Source organism: Notechis scutatus, chromosome 6, assembly GCF_049901735.1.
Source record: "Notechis scutatus isolate UNSWTSFEM ecotype Mainland chromosome 6, rNotScu1.2, whole genome shotgun sequence".
NCBI classification, from domain to species: domain Eukaryota; kingdom Metazoa; phylum Chordata; class Lepidosauria; order Squamata; family Elapidae; genus Notechis; species Notechis scutatus.
Window position 1 is genome coordinate 32,012,678 of NC_142014.1, and position 20,951 is coordinate 32,033,628.

The following is a 20,951-nucleotide window of genomic DNA, read 5'->3' on the forward strand; positions in this document are numbered from 1 at the left end:
TCCCAGGGTGGGCTGATCCTGCGCTGCGGCCCCAGGAGATTCACCTCCCCACGTGGGGTTGGGCTGCCCTCTCGGGCAGAGGAGACTTTGTCGTACCGGTAGTAGGGCATCATTTTTTTAAAAATTGGCTTTGCCTTCGAAGGTGAAGGGAAGGCGGCGACAGGAGCACCTGAAGCCAAGTGTCTCCACCAGGCTCCGGTTGCAGGGAGGAGCCCTGGCTGGCTGCGCATGGCTGCACCAAACGCCGCAGCATTGCTCTAAACACCGCAGCAGCACGGGAAGAAGGGAAAGCAATGGTGGCAGAAGGTCTCCCAATACGAAGTGCCCCACCAACGCAGAGGCCAACCTCCAAGCTGTCGCCGCCCGCCCGAGGATGCAAGGGGGGTTGAATTAAGTCACCCCCGAAAAGACGGCCTAGCCATTTTTTCGGGGGTCAAAAAAAAAAAGGCCCGGCCTTATTTCGTGAGAAACATGGTAACTTAACAACTGTAATGTAGTGGTTCACTTGACAACTCTGGAAAGAAAGGCCATAAAATGGTGCAAATCTCACTAACTGCCTTGCTTGGCTACATAAATTTTGCGCTCAATTGTGGTGGTAAGTCGAGGACTATCTGTATATATAATTTTATAAAGGGATATCTTGGCTTCTTTCAATCGGACACTCTGCAGGTGTGTTAAAAAGCCAACACATCAAGACTCTCTCTCTCTCTCTCCATCTTCAGAGGAATTTCCTACTTTTCGAGTGACATTTTCTCAGCATTTCTAGACATAGGAACCTAAATTCAGCTTATATTCTACATGGGTTTTTAAGTTTCGTTCATTACAGAAATGATTTGAATGACCTTTGCACTTCGTCTTCATCTCACAATGTATCAAGTCAATGTAAAAATGTGAGCACTGTATTTATTACCTATAAGAACATTTGTCATCCTTCTTTCAAAGTCTTTGCACTTCCAAAGATGCAAAATACATACAATGAGTATGGTATCAAGTTATTGCCTTACTGATTGTTGTGCATATTGTACAAAGCCACATCTGTTAGTGCACAGGCCACCCTGTATTTTAAATTTAAGCTGTATTATCATGTCATATGACAGATGTTTGTAGTTCTTCAAAGCTGCAGGAGCACAGGCTACTTCAGTTAGGAGTAGACACACCCTGCCCTAAGAGCCCCACTGAAATGTGAAATTTTGCCTGCTTACCAAGCAAGGAGAATATGCCTTCTATCAACTTTTAAAACCCGAGTTACTTTCTGTGGTCCAACTATAAAAGAATGGACAAATATATAGCTATATAATGTTAAAAGTAATTTCACTCTGCTGCATGCATAATCACAAACCTTTCTATTAGTTTTTAAAGCAGAAATCCTCAAATTGTGTCATTTGACCAACTGGCCAAATATTTTCTGACTGCAGTACTGTGGCTTATACTAGATTTATTTATTATATCCTGTCTTTATTATTTTACAAATAAGGTTTTACGAATAAGCGTATCAATGCACGTTCCTTCTATTTTCTCCACAACAACAACAACCCTGTGAGGTGTTGACAAGAGACTGGCCCAAAGTCACCCAGTTGGTTTTCAAGGCTAAAACAGGATTTGAACTCAAGGTTTCCTGCTTTCTAGTCTGCTTATGTAGCCAAAGTGGCTCTTTCTATATATTAGAAAAAAGAAACGCTTAGCTTAAATGCATGGGCTGAATCTTCTTCCATTCCCTCATGAATTTATAACAAGCCTGTGAGGTTATTAAACTGGTAACTATAGCAATCTTACACAGGTCCTGAAATGCTTCCTTTACATGAGAGTTATGAGTAGTTCCTGTGAGGCTGAATGGGAGTTTGTGACACTTCTGAGTGATCTCAGAAAGATACTGAAATTAGAGACTCACCTACTCTCTAATGCACATAATTGCCACTTGCAAGACTGAAAGAATATGACAAATTGCATTAAGGAAAGGCTGATGCAGCCCCCAAACCAGTCAAAGAAAAAGGAATTGGCTGTGCTTCAGAGTACACTGAACAAATCAAATGTTTTCGAGTGTTTGTAAAAATAACAAATATTTATTAGTCATAGACCAGCAAGTTTATTTATATTTCATATTTCTTTATTCTGTCTCCCTCTGATTAACACTTGTTAATAAGTAAAATTGGCACCCAACTGTGTCATTGTTATTGGCCATTTGTGGGTGGAATATATACATATGTATGTATGTATGTATGTATGTATGTATGTATGTATGTATGTAAAATGTCAAACCATGTTGCTACTTTTAAAGAGATAATTTTGATAAATAACTTAAATAGAAATTGCAGAAATATGCTGAAAACTGAAATATGAGGAATATGAGCCATGGCTGCAATTGCACTTATGGCAGGAACACTAACATGTTTCAAAAGGAATTCCCTTATATCTCTCTTCCAACACAGCTATGGGGAAAGAATTAAAAAGATAGGAATTACAACTCTCCTGAATTTAGGATTGGAAAATCTGTGTGAAGTTGGTTTGGGAGCTAAAATTCTCTTATTTATAACTATAAAAAGGAGAGGGCAGCAGTTTCTACTTGAGCTTTAAGTATATCCATCTCCATAAACATAAGTATACATACACATCCCCAAATAGTGGCAGGGAATGTTCAGGTGCATCAGAGAGAGAACAATGTGCATTGAACCCCTAATATTTTAGTCAAGACTTACAAAACCTGCCTCCAAAATGTCTAAACACAGAAAAATCACAAACTGAGGGGGACACCAAGGCCCCAACAAGTAAAGTCTACAGGAAGTCCAGACCAAAACAAAGGAACAAACTAAAGAGTTGGTGATAAGATGGGCAGATAGATGAGAGATAAACCGACAGATAGATGTACAGATACAGAATAGAGATAGATGAGTTATAGATGGGAGATCGATGATACAGATGGATGATAGAAATGTGTAGAGAGACGATAAGGATACATGATACTGACAGATTCAGATATAGACAGACAGAACTAGATAGATGATAGAGCTAGATAGATGAGATAGATACATGGTAAATGATAGATAATAGATAGACAATAGATAGATGACAGGTGATAGATATCAGATAGATGATAGAAATAGATAGATAGGTAGATAGATAGATAGATAGACAGACAGACAGACAGACAAGATATGTATAAAGATAAAGACAGATGTATAAAGACAGATGTAGACAGATGATAAGGTGAAGATAAATGGATGGATGATATAGATGTACATAGTTAGATGATAAATAGACAAACAGACAGACAAGACAGATGTATCGAGATAGATGTATAAAGAAGTTGTAGACAGACAGATGATAAGGTGAACATAAATAGATGGATAGATGATAGACGTACATAGCTAGGTAAATGGTAGGTAGGCAGACAGACAGACAGATAGATGTATAAAAATAATAAGGTAAATAGAGATGGATGGATGGATGATAGCTAGCTAGATGTAGATAGACAGAGACATAGATGAGAGAGACACAAATATAGACAGAGATAGATGAGAGACAGACAACAGATGAGATAGGTGATAGACCAACAAATACATAGATGAGACAGATAGGTAGATGATAGATAATAAGTGATACATTATAAATAGAGCAAAAGACGAGATGAGATAGATTATGATAGATACTGTATAGATAGATTGAAAAAGACAGATGAAATAGATAGATTATAGATAGATAGATAGATATAGAGATGAGATAGAGATAGACAGACAGCAGATGAGAGAGTAGAGATAGATAGACAGATAGAGACAGACAGACAGATGGTAGAGATAGGTGATAAGAGATACATTATAAATAGACCAAAAGACAATAGATAGATGAGATAGATTATGATACTGTATAGAGACAGACAGATGAAATAGAGATAGATAGATAGATAGAGAGAGAGAGAGAGAGAGAGAGAGAGAGAGAAGTGGTAGATGATAGATGATGACAGATAGATAATAGCAGACAGATATAGATAGTAGATAGACAGACACAGACAGGCAGGTGATGCACTATAAATGACAGACCAAAAGACCATAGGTGAGGCAGAGAGAGACCAGCAGCCCCTCCCCCAGATTAGCTCAGACCCCAAGACGCCCCCTCCACTCTTCCTCGCCCCCTCCCCATCCATGCTCCTCCCCCTCCTCCCTCCACACACAAGGGACCCCGCGGCTCCAGTGACCCCTCCCGGGCCCCCTCTCCGTCGCCTGGAGGGCACCTCCCCGCCACAACAACCCCGCGAGGTAGGCCACCGGCGGAGGAAGGGGGCTGTAGTAGGAACGGACCCTCCCCCCACCTCCCGGGGCCTAGCGTCTCTCTCTCTCTCTCCCCCACCCCTCAGGCCGCCTTCCGGAGCGGGGCCCGAGGACGCGGAGGAGGAGGCCGCCGAGGGGGGCGGTTACCTCGGCCCGCTGTAAACATCGGTCTCCGCTTCTGCCGCTCCAGCAGCTCCGTCAGGCTCTTCTCTCTCTCTCTCTCTCTCTCCCGCCCCCCCCCCCCTCACTTTCTGCCAGGGCGAGGACCCCGCCCCCTAGGCTGCCCCGCCGGCCGCCTGATCCCCTCGGGGCAGCCCCGACCCGCTTCTCGAGCCCTCCACCCTCGAAGGGAAAAAGTAAAGGAAGACGAACGTGAAGCGCTCGGTTAGAGCGAACCGGAGTCTTTCCCAGCGGCGAGCGAGCGGATCCGAGGTCGAGGGCCCGTCAGGCAGTGCAGTAGACAGCCCCCCTTCGCTCGGCCGGGTCCTGAAGGCGGAGAGAGCGAGAGAGCTGAGCAACCCCGTGCTTTGGTTACCAGGGGAGGCGGAAGTGCCCGAGGGGGGCGTGGCCTTCTCCTGGGAGGGGGAGGGGCCACGCTTCCAAGCTACAGGTTTTGAAAGCCGAGTTTCTTTCCAATTGGCTGCCCGTCTGGGAATAATATTAGGAATATTGGGTGGAGGGGGAGTTATTAGAATTAAATCCCTGCTCAGTTCAGGGCTTTCATAAACCATGGGAGCTTCACCACTGGAGGTTTTTAAGAAGAAAGTAGAAACAGCCACTTGTCTGAAATAGCATAGGGTCTCCAGGGGGCTGGACTAGATGACCTGCAAGATCCCTTCCAGCTCTAGTCTAATCTAACATTCTAAATTCTTTCAGAGAGGGGAGGGGGAATGAATGCAGGATATTCACCCCAAAAGCTCAATTAGGCCTGTTTAAAGACGTCTTTAAAAACAAAATTGACTCCCAAGCCTAGAGAATCAAACAACAGGCATGTTTAGTGTTTTACTAACATTAAACCAAGGTTTAAAAGTTTGTTAAACAATTTTTATTTTCCCCTGATTAGTTCCTTGCGCTGCTCCAAAAACCATTTATGTCAGTGAATGAATGAAGCAAGGAGAGAAGCAACCTAAAACTAAAGAGAAATTTCCTGGTGGTTAAAACAATTAACCAGTGGAACAACTTGCCTCCAGAAGTTGTGAATTCTCCAACACTGGGAGTTTTTAAGAAAAGATCCCATGTCTGAAATGGGATAGGGTTTCCTAATTGAGCAGGGGGTTGGACTAGAAGACCTCCAAAGTCCCTTTCAGTTCTATTCTAATGGGCTGACTGCTCTTAAGCAACCCAAAGTTTATATTTTCAAATTTCAGTAGATTTAGAGGAATCACTTACTTCTGGATAAGGGTCAGGCAATATGTATTGTAGGTCTTTTTTCCCCCTGTTTTGTTTTTAATGAAACCCAGTTGAAATTGTGGTTGTGCATACGTTTTTTTTTTCTTGCTAAAAGAAAGCCTTTACAACATGTGGCTAGTACATCCATGATATAAAAAATGAAGAAAGAAATGAGAGGTGTTGATGTTATTAAAGGTAAAATATAATATAGTTGTAGTTATCACATAAACATTTACTTGTCTCGGAGGGCAACTGGCTTGTAAATTGACAAGCCAGGATATCAACAAAGTATATTAGAATCATAATTTACTCTCTTAAAAAAAAGAAAAGAGGATGGATGGATGACTTCAATTCTCACCAAAGACTGTGTAGGTTGTAGAGCTTAAAACAATTGTTGAATGTTGTTTTAATATAAAAATGAAATAGAAATGAGGATAGAAAAATTCTGTCACCTTCCAAATGAAAACCCAGATAGACTGACTGTAATGGTGCAAGCACTTACAATTAAATTTACAATATAATTGTAATTGGTAGTTTTAATGTGAATGTAAATTAATTACCTGCAAAATCTGGATGACTATATAGATAATCCTTGATTTACAACAGTTTGTTTAATGCAAAATCATTGCACTAAAAATCATTTGCCTTCATTCCTGCTTTTGTTTAGTGACCGTTCAAAGTTACAACAGCACTGAAAAAGGGACTTATGACAGTTTTTCACACTTATGACCATTGCAGCCTTCCCCACGGTCACGTGGTCAAAATTCAGAGGCTTGGCAACTGATTCATACTTACGACGATTGCAGTGTCCTGGGATCATGTGTTCACTGTTTAAAATGACTTTCTGACAAGCAAAATCAATGAGGAAGCCAGAACCCATCTCGCTTAGCAACAGAGATGTTGGCCTCTGTGGTGATCGTAAGTCCAGGACTACCTACACCAAGAAAATTAGATGATACAGAAATAGCAGTTAGAAAGATTAGATGGCAACATTGTAATGATGAAGACCTCCAGGGCCCCTTCCAACTTTGTTATTCTATTATGCTATTGTGTTACTATTCTATTGTCCTTCCTTCCTTCCTTTTCCTTCCTTCTTTTGCTTTTCCTTCCTTTTCTTTCCTTCTTTCCTTCCTTCCTTCCTTCCTCCTTCCTTCCTTCTCCATCACTGGAGGTTGTTAAGAAGAGACTGGACAGCCACCTGTCTGAAATGGTTTATGGTCCCCTGCTTGAGCAGGGAGGGCTGGACTAGAAGACCTCCAAGGTCCCTTCCATCTCTCTTATTCTGTCTCCCTTCCTTCCTTCCTTTCTTCCTTCCTTCCTTCCTTTCTTCCTTCTTTCCTTCCTTCCTTCCTTCCCCATCACTGGAGGTTTTTAAGGAGAGACTGGACGGCCCCTTGTCTAAAATGGTACAGGGTCTCCCGCTTGAGCAGGGAGGGCTGGACTAGAAGACCTCCAAGGTACCTTCTAACTCTGTTATTCTGCTATGCTATCTTCCCTCCCTCCCTCCTTCCTTCCTTCCTTCCTTCCTTTTTTCCTTCCTAACTTCCTTCCTTCCCTATCACTGGAGGTTGTTAAGAAGAGACTGGACAGCCACCTGTCTGAAATGGTTTATGGTCTCCTGCTTGAGCAGGGAGGGCTGGACTAGAAGACCTCCAAGGTCCCTTCCATCTCTCTTATTCTGTTTCCCTCCCTCCCTTCCTTCCTTCCTTCCTTCCTTCCTTCCTTCTCCATCACCGGAGGTTTTTAAGGAGAGACTGGACGGCCGCTTGTCTGAAATGGTACAGGGTCTCCCGCTTGAGCACGGAGGGCTGGACTAGAAGACCTCCAAGGTCCCTTCCATCTCTTGTCATTCTGTTATTTGATGCTTAAAGGCTCCAAGGATGCAACGTTTGACGCAAAACCTTTTGCAAACTTGCAACCCAGGTTGCCTTTTTTTTTTTTTGCACGGGTTGCAATTCGCAAGAGCGGAGGAGGCGCTGCCCCCCCCCACCCCATCACCTGCTGCAACCGGAGCCCCCACCTTCTCCCCTGTGGGCGTGTCCTCCGCCCCCTCCCCTCCGCCTGCCCCAATCAGGGCCGGGGGCGTTGTCGGGGGAGGCGGGACGTCTCTGCCGCTCTCGGCCCGGGACCAGCCGAGCTGGGATGGCCGCGGTGGCTGCGCGCTGCTTGGCCGGCTGGAGGCCGCTGCTGGCCCGCTGGCCCCCAGGGCGCGCCGCCTACCACAGCGAGCGCGGCGTCTATGGCTACAAGCCCGGCCGGCCGGCCCAGGAGCCCCGCGGGGCCGCGGAGCGAGCGGAGGCCTGGCGGCCAGCAGGTGGGAGGGGGTGAACAGGAGGAGGGGGCTGGGGGTCCCTGGAGAGGGGGCTTGCAATCGCTCCGACCGTGATGATCGGGAGGGAAGGAAGGCGATGAGTGGGGGAAGAAAAACAGGAGGAAAGAAAGAAGGGAGGGAGGAGATGGGAAGGAAGGAAGGAAGAAGATGAGTGGAACAAAGGAAGGAAGGAAAACAGGAAGGAAGGAAGAGGGTGAGTGGAAGGAAAATAGGAAGGAAGGAAAGGAGGGAGGAGATGGGAAGGAAGGAAGATGAGTGGAAGGAAGGAAGGAAAGCAGGAAAGGAGGGAGGGAGGAAATGAAGGAAGGGAATGAGTGAAGGAAGGAAAGGAGGAAGGAGATGGGGAAAGAAGGAAAACAGGAAGGAAAAAGGGGGTGAGTGGAAGGAAGGAAAATAGGAAGAGGATGAGTGGAAGGACGGAAGGAAAACTGGAATGAAAGAAGGGAGGGAGGAGATGTGAAGGAAGGAAGGGGATGAGTGGAAGGAAAGAAAGTAGGAAAGGATGAGTAGAAGAAGAAGGAAGAGGAGAAAGGAAAGGAAGGAAGAAATGAGTAGAAGAAAGGGAAGAAGAAAGGAAGTAGATGAAGAAAGGGAGGGGATGAGTAGAAGGAAGGAAGACAGGAAGAGGAAATGGAGGGAGGGCGGTGGAAGAAGGAAGAAGGGATGAGTAGAAGGCAGGAGGAGGAAGGGGAGGAGGTGGAGGAAGAAGGAAGGGGATAAGTGGAAGGAAGAAGGAGGAGAAAGGGAAGGAAGGAAGGAAAGAGATGAGGAAGGAAGGGGATGAGGAGGAAGGAAGGAGGAAAGGAAAAAGGAAGAGAGGGAGGGGAGGGGAGGGGAGGAAGAGGATGGATTGAGTTGCGAGTTGCCTTTCTATGTGACATAGCTTGAAATACCAGATATGATCCTCCTTTTGCCCCTCCTCACCTGAAAGCTAGCTTTTTATGGTTATTATAATTACCCAGCCTCCATAAAGTTTAACTTCAAAGGCATGCTGAGGAAAGTGACTTGATCCCCACTCTGCTAGCAGATCAGTCAGTGATCTTGTGGCTTCCTTCTTTACTGGATCAGGCTTTTGCCTATGGCCAAGAAGGGGAGAAGCCGCTTCTCTGCCACCCCTCTTCAAACAAAAATAAAAGAGAAAATATGGGTTCCCTAAACCTTCAATAAACCTGCCTGAGATCGTTGTTGTGCCTTTGGCAAGGACACCTCCTGACAGTTTATCCCAAAATTTCTGCCATGATTTTACGATTGGAGTATCACTGTTGTCAACCCAACTAACATTGATTCTATGTGCTACTGTAGGTAGCATTCAAAATTACGTTTAATTAGAAGGAGATGAGTGAAGGAAGGAAAACAGGGTGGAAGGAAGGAAAACAGGAAGGAAGGAAGGAAAATGGAGGGAGGGAGGAGATGAGGAAGGAAGGAAGGGGATGAGTGAAAGGAAGAAAGGAAAACAGGAAGGAAAGAAGGAAGGAAGGGAGGAGATAAGGAAGGAAGGGGATGACTGGAAGGAAGGAAAACAAGGAAAGGAGGGAGGGAGGGAGGAGATGAGGAAGGAAGGAAGGAAGGGGATGAATGGAAAGCCCTGAAAAGGGTGATTTATGACCATTTTTCACACTTAACGACTGTTGCAACATCTCCTGTGGTCACATGATCAAAATCCGGCCACTTGGCCATTGATTCATACTTACGACAGTCACAGTGTCCCTGGGGTCACATGATTCCCTTTTGCAACCCTCTGAAGAATAAAGTCAGTGAGGAAGCCAGATTCACTTAACAACGGTGTGACTAACTTAACTTTTCAGTGATCACTTAACAACTAAATGGCAAGAACAGTCGTAAAAAGGGTCCAAACTCCCAACTGTCCCACTTAGCAACAGAAATGCAGGTCGGGCTCAATTGTGGTCATAAGCCGAGGAGTACCTTTATATTTTTACCTGCATCAGACTTAATAAAAGAAATGTGGATTTCTTCCTACGCTTTCTCACTTTGTGTTAAGTTTTGGGAATGTACTGAAATTACACTTACCCTCTTTTCATTTGCAGTTGACCATGGGCTGGCTCGTTTAGTGGCGGCCTATCATGAACATGGACACAAGGCTGCCAAAATCAATCCTCTCCTTGCTGGCCAGGGGGTGATGGAGGAGGTGCCAGAGATCCAGGTGTTGGCGGAAACCTTGCAAGGCCCTTTCCACACGGCAGGTAACGTGAAATGATCATTACTTTAGTAAAGTAAAGTATCTTTAGGATTGCGTCCAACTCGGTGTCAATTCAGAAATAGCTTTTTCCTGCAGTGGTGGAAGATCGTAGAATGGAGAAGTTTAAACCTTGACTGTGTCAACTCATAAAACGTTCTTAGGCCTGTTTGAGTAGTTGCCACAAAAAAGGGTGGGAAAGCAAAAGTACATTCCAACTCTTTATCTTTAAAGGATTGTAACTAAACTACCGGAGCTTTTGCCTGTGAATATATTGAATTGGAGAATGTGATTGATGACATCCAGCCTGTAATTGGAGAATGTGATTGATGACACCCAGAATGTAGTTGGAGAATGTGATTGATGACACCTAGAATGTAGTTGGAGAATATGATTGATGACACCCAGAACGTGGTTGGAGAACGTGATTGAAGATACCCGGCCCGTAATTGGAGAATGTGATTGATGACACCCAGAACGTAGTTGGAGAATGTGATTGATGACATCCAGCCTGTAATTGGAGAATGTGATTGATGACATCCAGCCTGTAATTGGAGAATGTGATTGATGACATCCAGCCTGTAATTGGAGAATGTGATTGATGACACCCAGAATGTAGTTGGAGAATGTGATTGATGACACCCAGAACGTAGTTGGAGAACGTGATTGATGACATCCAGCCTGTGATTGGAGAATGTGATTGATGACATCCAGCCTGTGAACGGGCTCAATTGGAGAATCTGATTTATGACACACCCGGGGGAAGGGGGGGAAACAGGGTCACAAGGGCCTGAGAATCACATACACCGGAGTTGGCTTCATATAGGTCATGCCAGCATGTCGTCTCTAATGAATCCTTTTGAAGTTTGGCTCGAGGATCATGATTTAATTAGGGTGATTGCTGGGATCCTGACACACTGTACATGGATGAAGTTCACCAGCAGACCCTACAGCTGGAAACTAGACAGAAAATGTAAACAAAAAAAAAATCCAAAACAGAGTAATGGCAAACTGTATTCTGTATTGTATATTATTTTATTTATGTACCTCCCACCTTTATTGTTTTTTCTTTTAATAAACAACTTAAGATGGTGAATATATCCAAAATATCTTCCTACTATTTTTCACCACATCCTTGCAAGGTGGGTTGGGCTAAGAGAGTATAACTGGCCCAAGAACACCCAGCCAGCTTTCGTGGCTAAGGCCGAACTAGAACTCACCGTCTCCTGGTGGTTGGCCCAAAGTGACCCAACTATGGCTAAGGTGGAACTAGAACTCACCATCTCCTAGTTTCTAGGTGTCTTAACCACTAGACCAAATTGGCTCTCTTAGGTTGCCGTGAATACACCAATAAATTCCACAAGGGTCCAACTCACTGACAGTTTTGCAGGGAGAACATTTGTGTTATTGTTGGCATCTTGGATGGTTGATGTCCAGAGGTGAGCTTTTCTTTCTCTCCTTTCCTTTCCTTTTCCCTTTCCTTTCCTTCCTTCCTTTTTCCTTTCCTTCCCTTTCCTTCCTTTCTCTTTCCTTTCTCTTTTCTTCCTTTCCTTTCTTTCTTTCCCTCCTCCCTTCCTTTCTCCCTTCCTTTCTCTTTTCTTCCTTCCTTCCTTCCTTTTTTCTTTCTTTCCTTCCTTTCTCCTTTCTTCCCTTCCTTCCTTTCCTTCCTTTCTTTTCTTCCTTCCTTCCTTCCTTTTCTTTCTTTCCTTTTCTTTCTTTCCTCCCTTCCTCCCTCCCTCCTTCCCTTCTTTCCTTCCTTCCACTTCAGGGCTTTTGAACATGGGGAAGGACGAAGCCTCGCTTGAAGATGTCCTGTCTTATCTGGAAGACATCTTTTGTGGACCTATCTCCATAGAGACTGGCCAGCTGTCCAGCATGCAAGAGAAGGAATGGATGGCCAAACGGTTTGAGGAACTGAAGCAAGAAGCTTTTACTACCGAAGAGAAAAAGTATTTGTCCAAGATCATGCTAGAATCTCAGGTGCATTGTAGTCATGTGTGCATGCGCGTGCAAGGAAATCATGTTCTCGACAGACTTGCAAGAAGCAAAACCGAGGCGAATGGAGGGAAATGGGAGGGTTGTGTTTGATTGAAATCCAGGAGATCCTGGAGTTGCAGCCAGTTTGTTTAATGACCATTCAAAAATGGCACTGGAAAAAAAGTGAGTTAGGACTGGTCCTCACACTTAAGACCACTATAGCATCCCCACTATCACACGATCCAAATCTGGGCCCTTGGTAACCAGACCAGAACAGAATAACAGAGTTGGAAGGGACCTTGGAGGTCTTCTAGTCCAACCCCCTGCTCAAATAGGAAACCTTGCATCATTTCAGACAAATGGTGGTCCAATCTTTTCTTAAAAGCCTCCAGTGATGGAGGACCCACAACCTCTGGAGATAAGTTGTTCCACTGGTTAATTGTCCTCCCTGTTAGAAAATTCCTCTTTAATTCCAGGTTGCTTCTCTCCTTGATGAGTTTCTACCCATTGCTTCTCGTCTTGCCTTTGGTGCTTCGGAGAATAGCTTGACTCCCTCTCTTCTTTGGGGCAACCCCAGAGAGATAGATCTCCTGGTGTTTGTAGAACAAAAGTCAATACAGTCCGTGCTGATCTCAGTCTAGCCCATAAAGTTTGTTTGTGGTTCAAATTAGCCCACTGTGTATTTATACTGGCCCATGGGTGAGGGAGTGAGCAGTGTACGAAGTCCAATAAATAAATATCTCCACAACCAGGAGGAACTGAGGACGTTGGTCTGCAAAACACCTGATTTCCACAGAGCGGGTGACGGTTGGCTGTCTTTACTGACACACTTAGAATAACTTTATTGTCACTTTGAATGTACACCAATTGGCATACATTAAGATGAAGTTTCACTGCCTACAGCTCTCAAAGGTTCTCCACCTCCAATATATACCATATGAACACGACAAAATAAATAAATAAAATTCTACATCATATATATATATATATAATTTGTTTTCGTAGATTTTCACAGGTACAGGTATGTAGGTCTAGGTATGTTCGGGTCTTTTCCCATGTAAGATTACGAGTATCTTGGCGATGTTTCGGTGAGGTCCCACTCGCCATCCTCAGGCTGGTGCTTTCGGCTTTGTGCTTCTTGCACTGGCACGAAGCCAAAAGCACCAGCCTGAGGATGGCAGTGGACCTCGCTGAAACGTCGTGGAGATACTCTTAATCTTACATGGGAAAAGACCCGAACATACATAGATACATACATACATACATATATGGATCTTTGGTTATTCGGGTTTTCTCCCGTGTAAAATTGGAAGTATCTAGGCGATGTTTCAATGAAATCTAATTCATCATCTTCAGGCTTGTGTCTTCGGCTTTGTGCTTCTCGGAGTAATGTGAGCTTGCAGCTGCTTCTTCCTTTTAACTGCTAGTGGGGTGTGACTTGATTGGGTGGGGGCTTGGCTGTGTTCTGATTGGCTGGGGGGTGTTCTCGTTGGTTGGGGGTTTGGCTGTGTTCTGATTGGTTGGGGGTTGGCTGTGTTCTGATTGGCTGGGGGTGTGTTCTGTTCAGGTGGGGGCTTGGTTGTGCTCAGGTTAGTCTTAGTTGCTGGGGGATTTGAGCTGGTGAGCTGTGAACCTGCTGTTTGGCTTCGCATTCGTGGTCGTGCCGCATCTTCATGGTGGGCATCAGTTCGCTTCATGTATGGGTCGGAGGGGTTTGAAGTGGGTAGCGATGCAGCTGCGGTACGGCTTCTAGTCCGTGGTCGTGTCTCATCTTCTGTGTGGGTGTGAGTCTGCTTTCTACGTGGAAGTGTGGTAGCATCTTGTGTGGCCCTCGTGTGTGGGTCTGGTGTCATTCTTCATGTTAGCTACTCGTTTGTTAATGAGGGCGGGTTTCCAAATGGCTGGTAGGCGGGAGGTATCATCTCGTTTATTCATGCTGTGTGGGTGTTTTTCTATCTCTATGGCTTCTCTGATTATTCTGTTGTTGAAGTGTTGGTTTGGTTCAACAACAGAATAATCAGAGAAGCCATAGAGTTGAATGATACCTCCCGCCTGCCATTTGATGCCCACCATGAAGATGTGGCATGACCACGAACACGAAGCCAAACAACAGGATCACAGCTCACCAGCTCAAATCCCCCAGCAACTAAGACTAACCTGAGCACAACCAAGCCCCCACCTGAACAGAACACACCCCCAGCCAATCAGAACACAGCCAAGCCCCCACCCAATCAAGTCACACCCCCACTAGCAGTTAAAAGGAAGAAGCAGCTGCAAGCTCACATTACTCCGAGAAGCACAAAGCCGAAGACACAAGCCTAAAGATGATGAATTAGACTTCATCAAAACGTCGCCTAGATACTTCCAATTCTACGCAGGAGAAAACCTGAATAACCAAAGATCCATATACAAATACCCAGAAAACCTCAGAAAACATTTATATATATATATATATATATATATATATATATATATATATATATATATATATATATATATATATATATATATATATATACATACACACACACACACACACACACACATACATATACATATATATATACATATATATACATACATATACATATATATACATATATATATATACATACACACACACACACACACACACACACACACACACAAGTTTTTGCGGGTACTTACATGTATGGTATTCAGCTTTGTTCAGGTATTTTCCCACGTCATTATACTTGTGCTTTTAAAGTGGTAGCAACGTTTCGGCAGAATCTCATCTGCCATCATCAGGCTTCTGTATTGTGTTCGTCTGTGAGTCAGACTTTCACAGCCGTTTCAGTTTTAAATTTGGGGCAGCCTACTGCTGTGCTAGAATGGTTTTTTCTTCATCCTGATTGGTTGGGAGTCTTGGTCTGTGTTTATTAGTCTTGGAGTTTGCTGTGTTCTGCTTGATTGGTGTTTCTAATATCTTCTGTCTGTTTTGTGGCTTTTTTGGTGTCTGATTGGCTGGCAACATTGTGTTCCTGTATTGGAGGCTTTTAGTGCAGCTTGGCTCCGAGTAAATGGACGGCTATCATTTGTTAGGAAGCTAGGTTTCATCTGGGTGCCTGGTTGGGGTGTGTTTGAGCTGGAGGTATCAGGGGGGATCTGTTTGTGCCCAGGTGTTTGCCTAGCTAGTGGTGTGGAGATTTTTTTGTTTGTGAGTGCAGGCTTCCAAATAATTGACAGTCTGGTGGAATCGTCTCTTCTATTCATGCTTTCAGGTCTTTTTTCAATCTCTATGGCTTCTCTGATAATTCTGTGGCTGGGGTTTTCTATAGTGGCTAGGGTTTTGGTGCCATTGAAGTTGATGCTATGACCTGTGGCTTTCATGTGTTGGACTAGTGAGGAAGTGTGTTCCAGCTTTTTTACAGCATTTTTGTGTTCATCCAGGCGGGTACTTATTCTTCTATTGGTCTGTCCAATGTATGTGGCTGGGCATGATGCACAGGGGACTTCGTATATGCCTTGGTTTTCCAGGTCAATTTTATCTTTGGGGTTTCTAAGGATGGCTGCTATTTTTCTGTCTGTTTTGAAGGCAGTCTTGATGTGATACAGAAGCCTGATGAGATTCTTGGCAGATGAGATTCTGCCGAAACATTGCTACAACTTTAAAAGCACAACTATAATGACGTGGGAGAATACCCGAACAAAGCTGATATATATAGATATAGATATATATATATATATATATATATATATATATATATATATATATATATATATATATAATCTATCTATCTATCTATCTATCTCTCTCTATATATATATACACACACACACACATATACATATACATATACATATAATATATAAATATATAAATATATAAATATATAAATATATAAATATATAAATATATAATTCACACACACACACATAAACTTGAAATTTGGCACATATGTTCCTCTTGGCTTCTAAGTGCTCACTAAGGAAGGATGTTTCGAAATAACCATCAGAGGTATTAATATTTCAATTATTATTATTATTATTATTATTATTATTATTATTATTATTATTATTATTATTATTATTATTACGCTCTGATGCTAAGGAGTTCTACTCCCCCTCCCCACCTGATAAGAAATCTCTTCCAAAGGCAAAACACAAGCAGAGGAGGAGAAGTTTCAGTTTCAGTTTCACAGCAGCACCAAGCAGCTTTAGTACAGAACAGTTGAGCTAAGCCTCGCCCAGCAAGGCTCCTTGCTGTCTCCTTGCTCATACAGCAAATACTCTTTCAGTTTCCAAACAGCCCTCAACTCTCTCCCACACACCGACAGGACGCTAGCCAGATGAATACCAATGGATGCTGGTAGGCAGAGGCAGAATTTTCCCTTCCTTATTTTCGTCCCCAAAAACTAAGCCCGACCACATAGTTTCGTAGCGAAGCACGGGTATTGAGCTAGAGCCCACATATATGACACAGAGAAACAACACAGTCTTGTTCAGATGTATACGTGTACATGGTGAGAAAGACGAATCTTGAGTTTACAAAACGGATGGCCTAGGGAACAAATATCATTTGTTATCTGTAACCAGGCTAGTATAAATGTCACACATCATGTAAATATACAGGGTTAAATTTAAAAAAGGGGGGAGGAAAGGTTCTAAAATTCTCTTAGACTTTATTCTGTATCCTATCCTATTTTTATTTATTTTTATTTTATATTCCAGTTGACAGCTGATAAGACTGTACATGTTCCTCTTTAGCAGTGAGCACAGTTGGTCCTTGACTTGTGGCCTCAATTGAGCCCCAAAGTGAGACAGTTGTTAAGTGAGGTTTGCTCCATTTTTACAACCTTCCTTGCCACCATTATTAAGTGAATTCCCCACAGTTGTTGAGCAAGTAACCTGGTTGTTAAATGAATCCGTCCTCCCCCCCATTGACTTACAGCTTGTCAGGCGGTCGCCAAAGGGTTAGGATCGCGTGACTCCCTGGGGGACACTGTGACCCTCATAACTATGAGTCAGTGGCCACAGGTCTGAATTTGAATCGTGTGACCTCATGGGAGGCTGCAACAGTCGTAAGTTTGAAACACGGTCTCTTCTTTTAAAGTGCCATCGTAATTTTGAACGGTCACTAAAAAGAACAGTTGTAAAGTCAAGGACTCCCTGTTATGAGAAGCTGGGGCGAGCAAGTGAAGCGAGTGGGATCCCTAACTCCCAGGTTTTGTGTCCCACAGGAGTTTGACCGCTTCCTGGCCACCAAGTTTGCCACGGTGAAGCGCTACGGGGGCGAAGGGGCGGAGAGCATGATGGGCTTCTTCCATGAGCTACTGAAGATGGCCTCGTACAGCGGCGTGACGGACATCATCCTCGGGATGCCCCACCGGGGAAGACTTAATCTCCTCACAGGCCTCCTTCAATTCCCGCCCGAGGTGAGGGAAAGGGATGGGGTTTTAAACAGGAATAGAAATGGAAATAGAATAGGGAAGAACAGAGAATAATAGAGAATATAATTTATAGAATGGAATAGAGTAGAGTTGAATAGAAATAGAAAATAATAAAAAAATAATAGAGAATATAACATATGGAATGGAACAGAACGGAATAGAGAATAATAACGAATATAATGGAAGAGAATAGAAAGAATAGAATAGAACAGAACAGAACAGAATAAAGAATAATATAGAATGGAATTGAATGGAATAGAATAGAGAATATAATGAATGAAAGGGAAGGGAAGAGAAAATAGAGAATATAATATATGGAATGAAATGGAACAGAACGGAGAAGAATGGAATAGAGAATAATAGAGAATATAATGAATGGAAGGGAAGGGAATAGAAAATAGAAAATAGAGAATATAATATATAATATATAGAATGGAATGGAATGGAGCAGAACGGAATAGAGAATAATAGAGACTAATGAAAGGAACAGAAGAGAATAGAGAATATAATACAGTATATGAAATGGAAGGGAAAAGAAGGGAAGAGACAATAGAGAACAAAGAATAGAGAATATAATATATGGAATGGAATAGAGAATAATAGAGAATATAATGAATGGAATAGAATAAGAATTAGAATAGAAATAGAATAAGAATATGGAATAGAATAGATTAGAATGGAATAGAACAGTACGGAAAAACTTTATTGTCAGTTTGCACACCAATTGGCATACATTAAAACGAAATTTCATTGCATACAGCTGTCAATGGGTCACCACCTCCAATATACACTATATAAACGTGACAAAACAAACAAACAAATACAAAATTATGCATATACCCACATATATTATACGACACAGGGAAACAACATGGTCTAGTCTGGATGTATACATGTACAGGGCGAGAAAAACAGACCATGTACAGGGAGAGAAAAACAGACCACCAAATGGATGGATGGGTGCCTTAGGGAATCCCAAAGCCATTACAGAATCTGGTTAGCCCTGCAAGAAATTTTTCATCATCCAAAACTGCCGTTCTCTTCTTCTTTCCCTGCCAAAAGCTGATGTTCCGTAAAATGCAAGGCTTGAGCGAATTCCCGGAGGACTCGGCTGCCATCGGAGACGTCCTCTCTCACCTCACGGCCTCGGTGGAGCTGGACTTCGGGTCTCACCGCCCAATTCACGTCATCCTGTTGCCGAACCCTTCCCACCTGGAAGCCATCAACCCTGTGGCGGTCGGCAAAACCAGAGGGAGACAGCAAACATTGTTGGATGGGGATTACTCCTTAGCCGGTTCGGCTCGGCCCGGAGACAAAGTCATTTGCCTGCAGGTAATTGGGAGACTCAGCAAAAAAAAAATGGGAACAAGAAATGAATGATAGACAGTGTGCCAAGATAGAGATGTAAACAATAGAGCGATTGTAATCGATGCGACTATTAAGCTCATCATGTTTCATGTTATCACTATATTGTCAAGGTTCTGACGGATGCCCTAATTCTGTGATGGCGAACCTATGGCACGCGTGCCGCGGGTGGCACGCAGAGCCATTTGTGCAGGCATGCGAGCCCCAGCCAAACTTACCTGCACTGCGCATGCGTGCGCCTCCCAGCTGTTTTTCGGCCCATTTGAGGCCATTTTTGCCCTCCCAGGGGCTCAAGGAAACCCTCTGCAGCCTTGGGAGGCCAAAAAAACGGGCTTTCCAGAAATACCGGACGTGCCGAAACGGGCCTGTTTTCAGCCTCCAGAGGCTGCAGAGGCTTTGCTCGAGCCTCTGGGAGGGTGAAAAATACCTCCCCTGTGCTCCAGAGGCTCTCCAGAGGCTAAAAACGGGCACTTGAGGTATTTCCGGAAGGCCCATTTTTTGGCCTCCTGAGGCTGCAGTTGCGTGTGCATGCGCGGGGGGCATTGCATTGTGGGTGCTGGCACATGCGCGTGCTTTCGGCACCCCACAACAAAAAGGTTCGCCATCACTGCCCTCATTAATTCATGAGCCTTGAACCAAGATTCAAAATAAATCCAACTATTTATTAGGAGCAACATGTCGGCACTACTTTTCCCAAGTAGAGTCGGCTCTGCCCCATGGAGTTTACTGCCCACTTATGACGCTATTTCTCCCCTCCTCCCAGGATGTGTCATAAATCACATTCTCCAACAGAGCACTTTTGCAGGCTGTAGAAAAACACGCCTCTCTCCGGCTGGGTCTGATAACCTGAGATACAATCAGGAGAAAGGTATGGGTGGAATGCACTTCTGGTCATAGCAACCAAAGTGCTCTATCATAGCAACCGAAGTGCTCCCCCTCCTTTTACGAGCTTCCTTGCCACTGTTGTTGAGTGAATCACCACAGTTATTAAATTAGTCACACGGTTGTTAAGTGAAGCTGGCTTCCCCGTTGGCTTTGTTCATCGAAAAGGGGAATCACATGACCTCCGGGACACGGCGGCCGTCATAAATAGGAACCAGTTGTAAAGATATCTGAATTTTGATCATATAACAGTCCTCAGTGTGAAAAAATGGTTATATCACATTTTGTATGGTTATAAGTGCAGTCACTAAACAGAACTGTTGACTACCTGTATCCATTGGGCCCATTATACAGAGAGGTTTTCCTTTTTAATTTGGGCTCCTTAAGTAAAATGGTGGGACTCATCTCTGGGGGGGATGAGTCTGCCTACCGAGATGAGGTGGATTGGTTGCTTTCGTGATGTGGAAACAACAACTTGGTCCTCAACACCGATAAGACCAAGGACCTTATAGTGGACTATAGAAGGAACACATCAGACATCCAGCCCTTGCTTATCAAGGGAGACCGAGTGGAGCAAGTGGCCAATTTTAAGTTTCTGGGTGTTACCCTAAAAGAGGACCTGACCTGGGATGCCCACATTGCAGCCCTGGTCAAAAGGGCCCAGCAGAGATTATACTACCTGAGATTTCTCAGAAAACAACAATTGGATGAAAAACTGCTGGTGACCTTCTACCGCTGCACCATAGAGAGTATCTTAACTTACTGCACCTGTGTGTGGTTTGCCAATTGCACAGGGGCAGATAGGAAAGCACTCCAGAGGGTTAAGGTCATTGCCCAGAGGATCATGGGTTGCCCTCTCCCCTCTTTGGAAGAGCTTTATAGCTCCTGCAGCCTTAAGAAAGTTCAAAACATCCTCAAAGATCCATCTCATCCTGGGAATCCCTTTTTTTAACTATTACCATCTGGCAGCCAGTACAGGATAATAATAAAAACAAGGACAAATAAGCTGAAAAACAGCTTCTATCCCAGGGCAGTAACTCTATTGAACTCTACTGTATAGTGCAGTGTTGGTGTGGTGTCCAAGGTTTTCAATGTGTGGAGTGTGAAGGATGTGTGTGTTTATTTTCATGGTCATGATGTGC

At 43.8% G+C, this 20,951-nt stretch overlaps 2 protein-coding genes across 3 annotated transcripts in view; one reads left to right on the top strand and one right to left on the bottom strand.

Moving 5' to 3' along the window:
* Positions 1 to 4,520, bottom strand: part of UPF2 (UPF2 regulator of nonsense mediated mRNA decay) — a 44,706-nt gene extending 40,186 nt beyond the window's left edge. Inside the window, exon 1 of one of the 2 annotated variants that reach the window (XM_087967878.1) lies at positions 4,407 to 4,520. The gene's annotated coding sequence lies outside the window, so the exon portion shown is untranslated. The remainder of the gene's footprint in view (positions 1 to 4,406) is intronic. The other variant, XM_026667853.2, reaches the window with a different exon arrangement.
* A 3,201-nt stretch (positions 4,521 to 7,721) lies between these two features.
* Positions 7,722 to 20,951, top strand: part of DHTKD1 (dehydrogenase E1 and transketolase domain containing 1) — a 30,852-nt gene continuing 17,622 nt past the window's right edge. Inside the window, exons 1-5 of the mRNA XM_087967880.1 lie at positions 7,722 to 7,962; positions 10,026 to 10,181; positions 11,943 to 12,154; positions 17,353 to 17,547; positions 18,625 to 18,894. Coding sequence (XP_087824006.1) covers positions 7,791 to 7,962; positions 10,026 to 10,181; positions 11,943 to 12,154; positions 17,353 to 17,547; positions 18,625 to 18,894 — 1,005 coding nt within the window. The 5' untranslated portion in view covers positions 7,722 to 7,790. The remainder of the gene's footprint in view (positions 7,963 to 10,025; positions 10,182 to 11,942; positions 12,155 to 17,352; positions 17,548 to 18,624; positions 18,895 to 20,951) is intronic.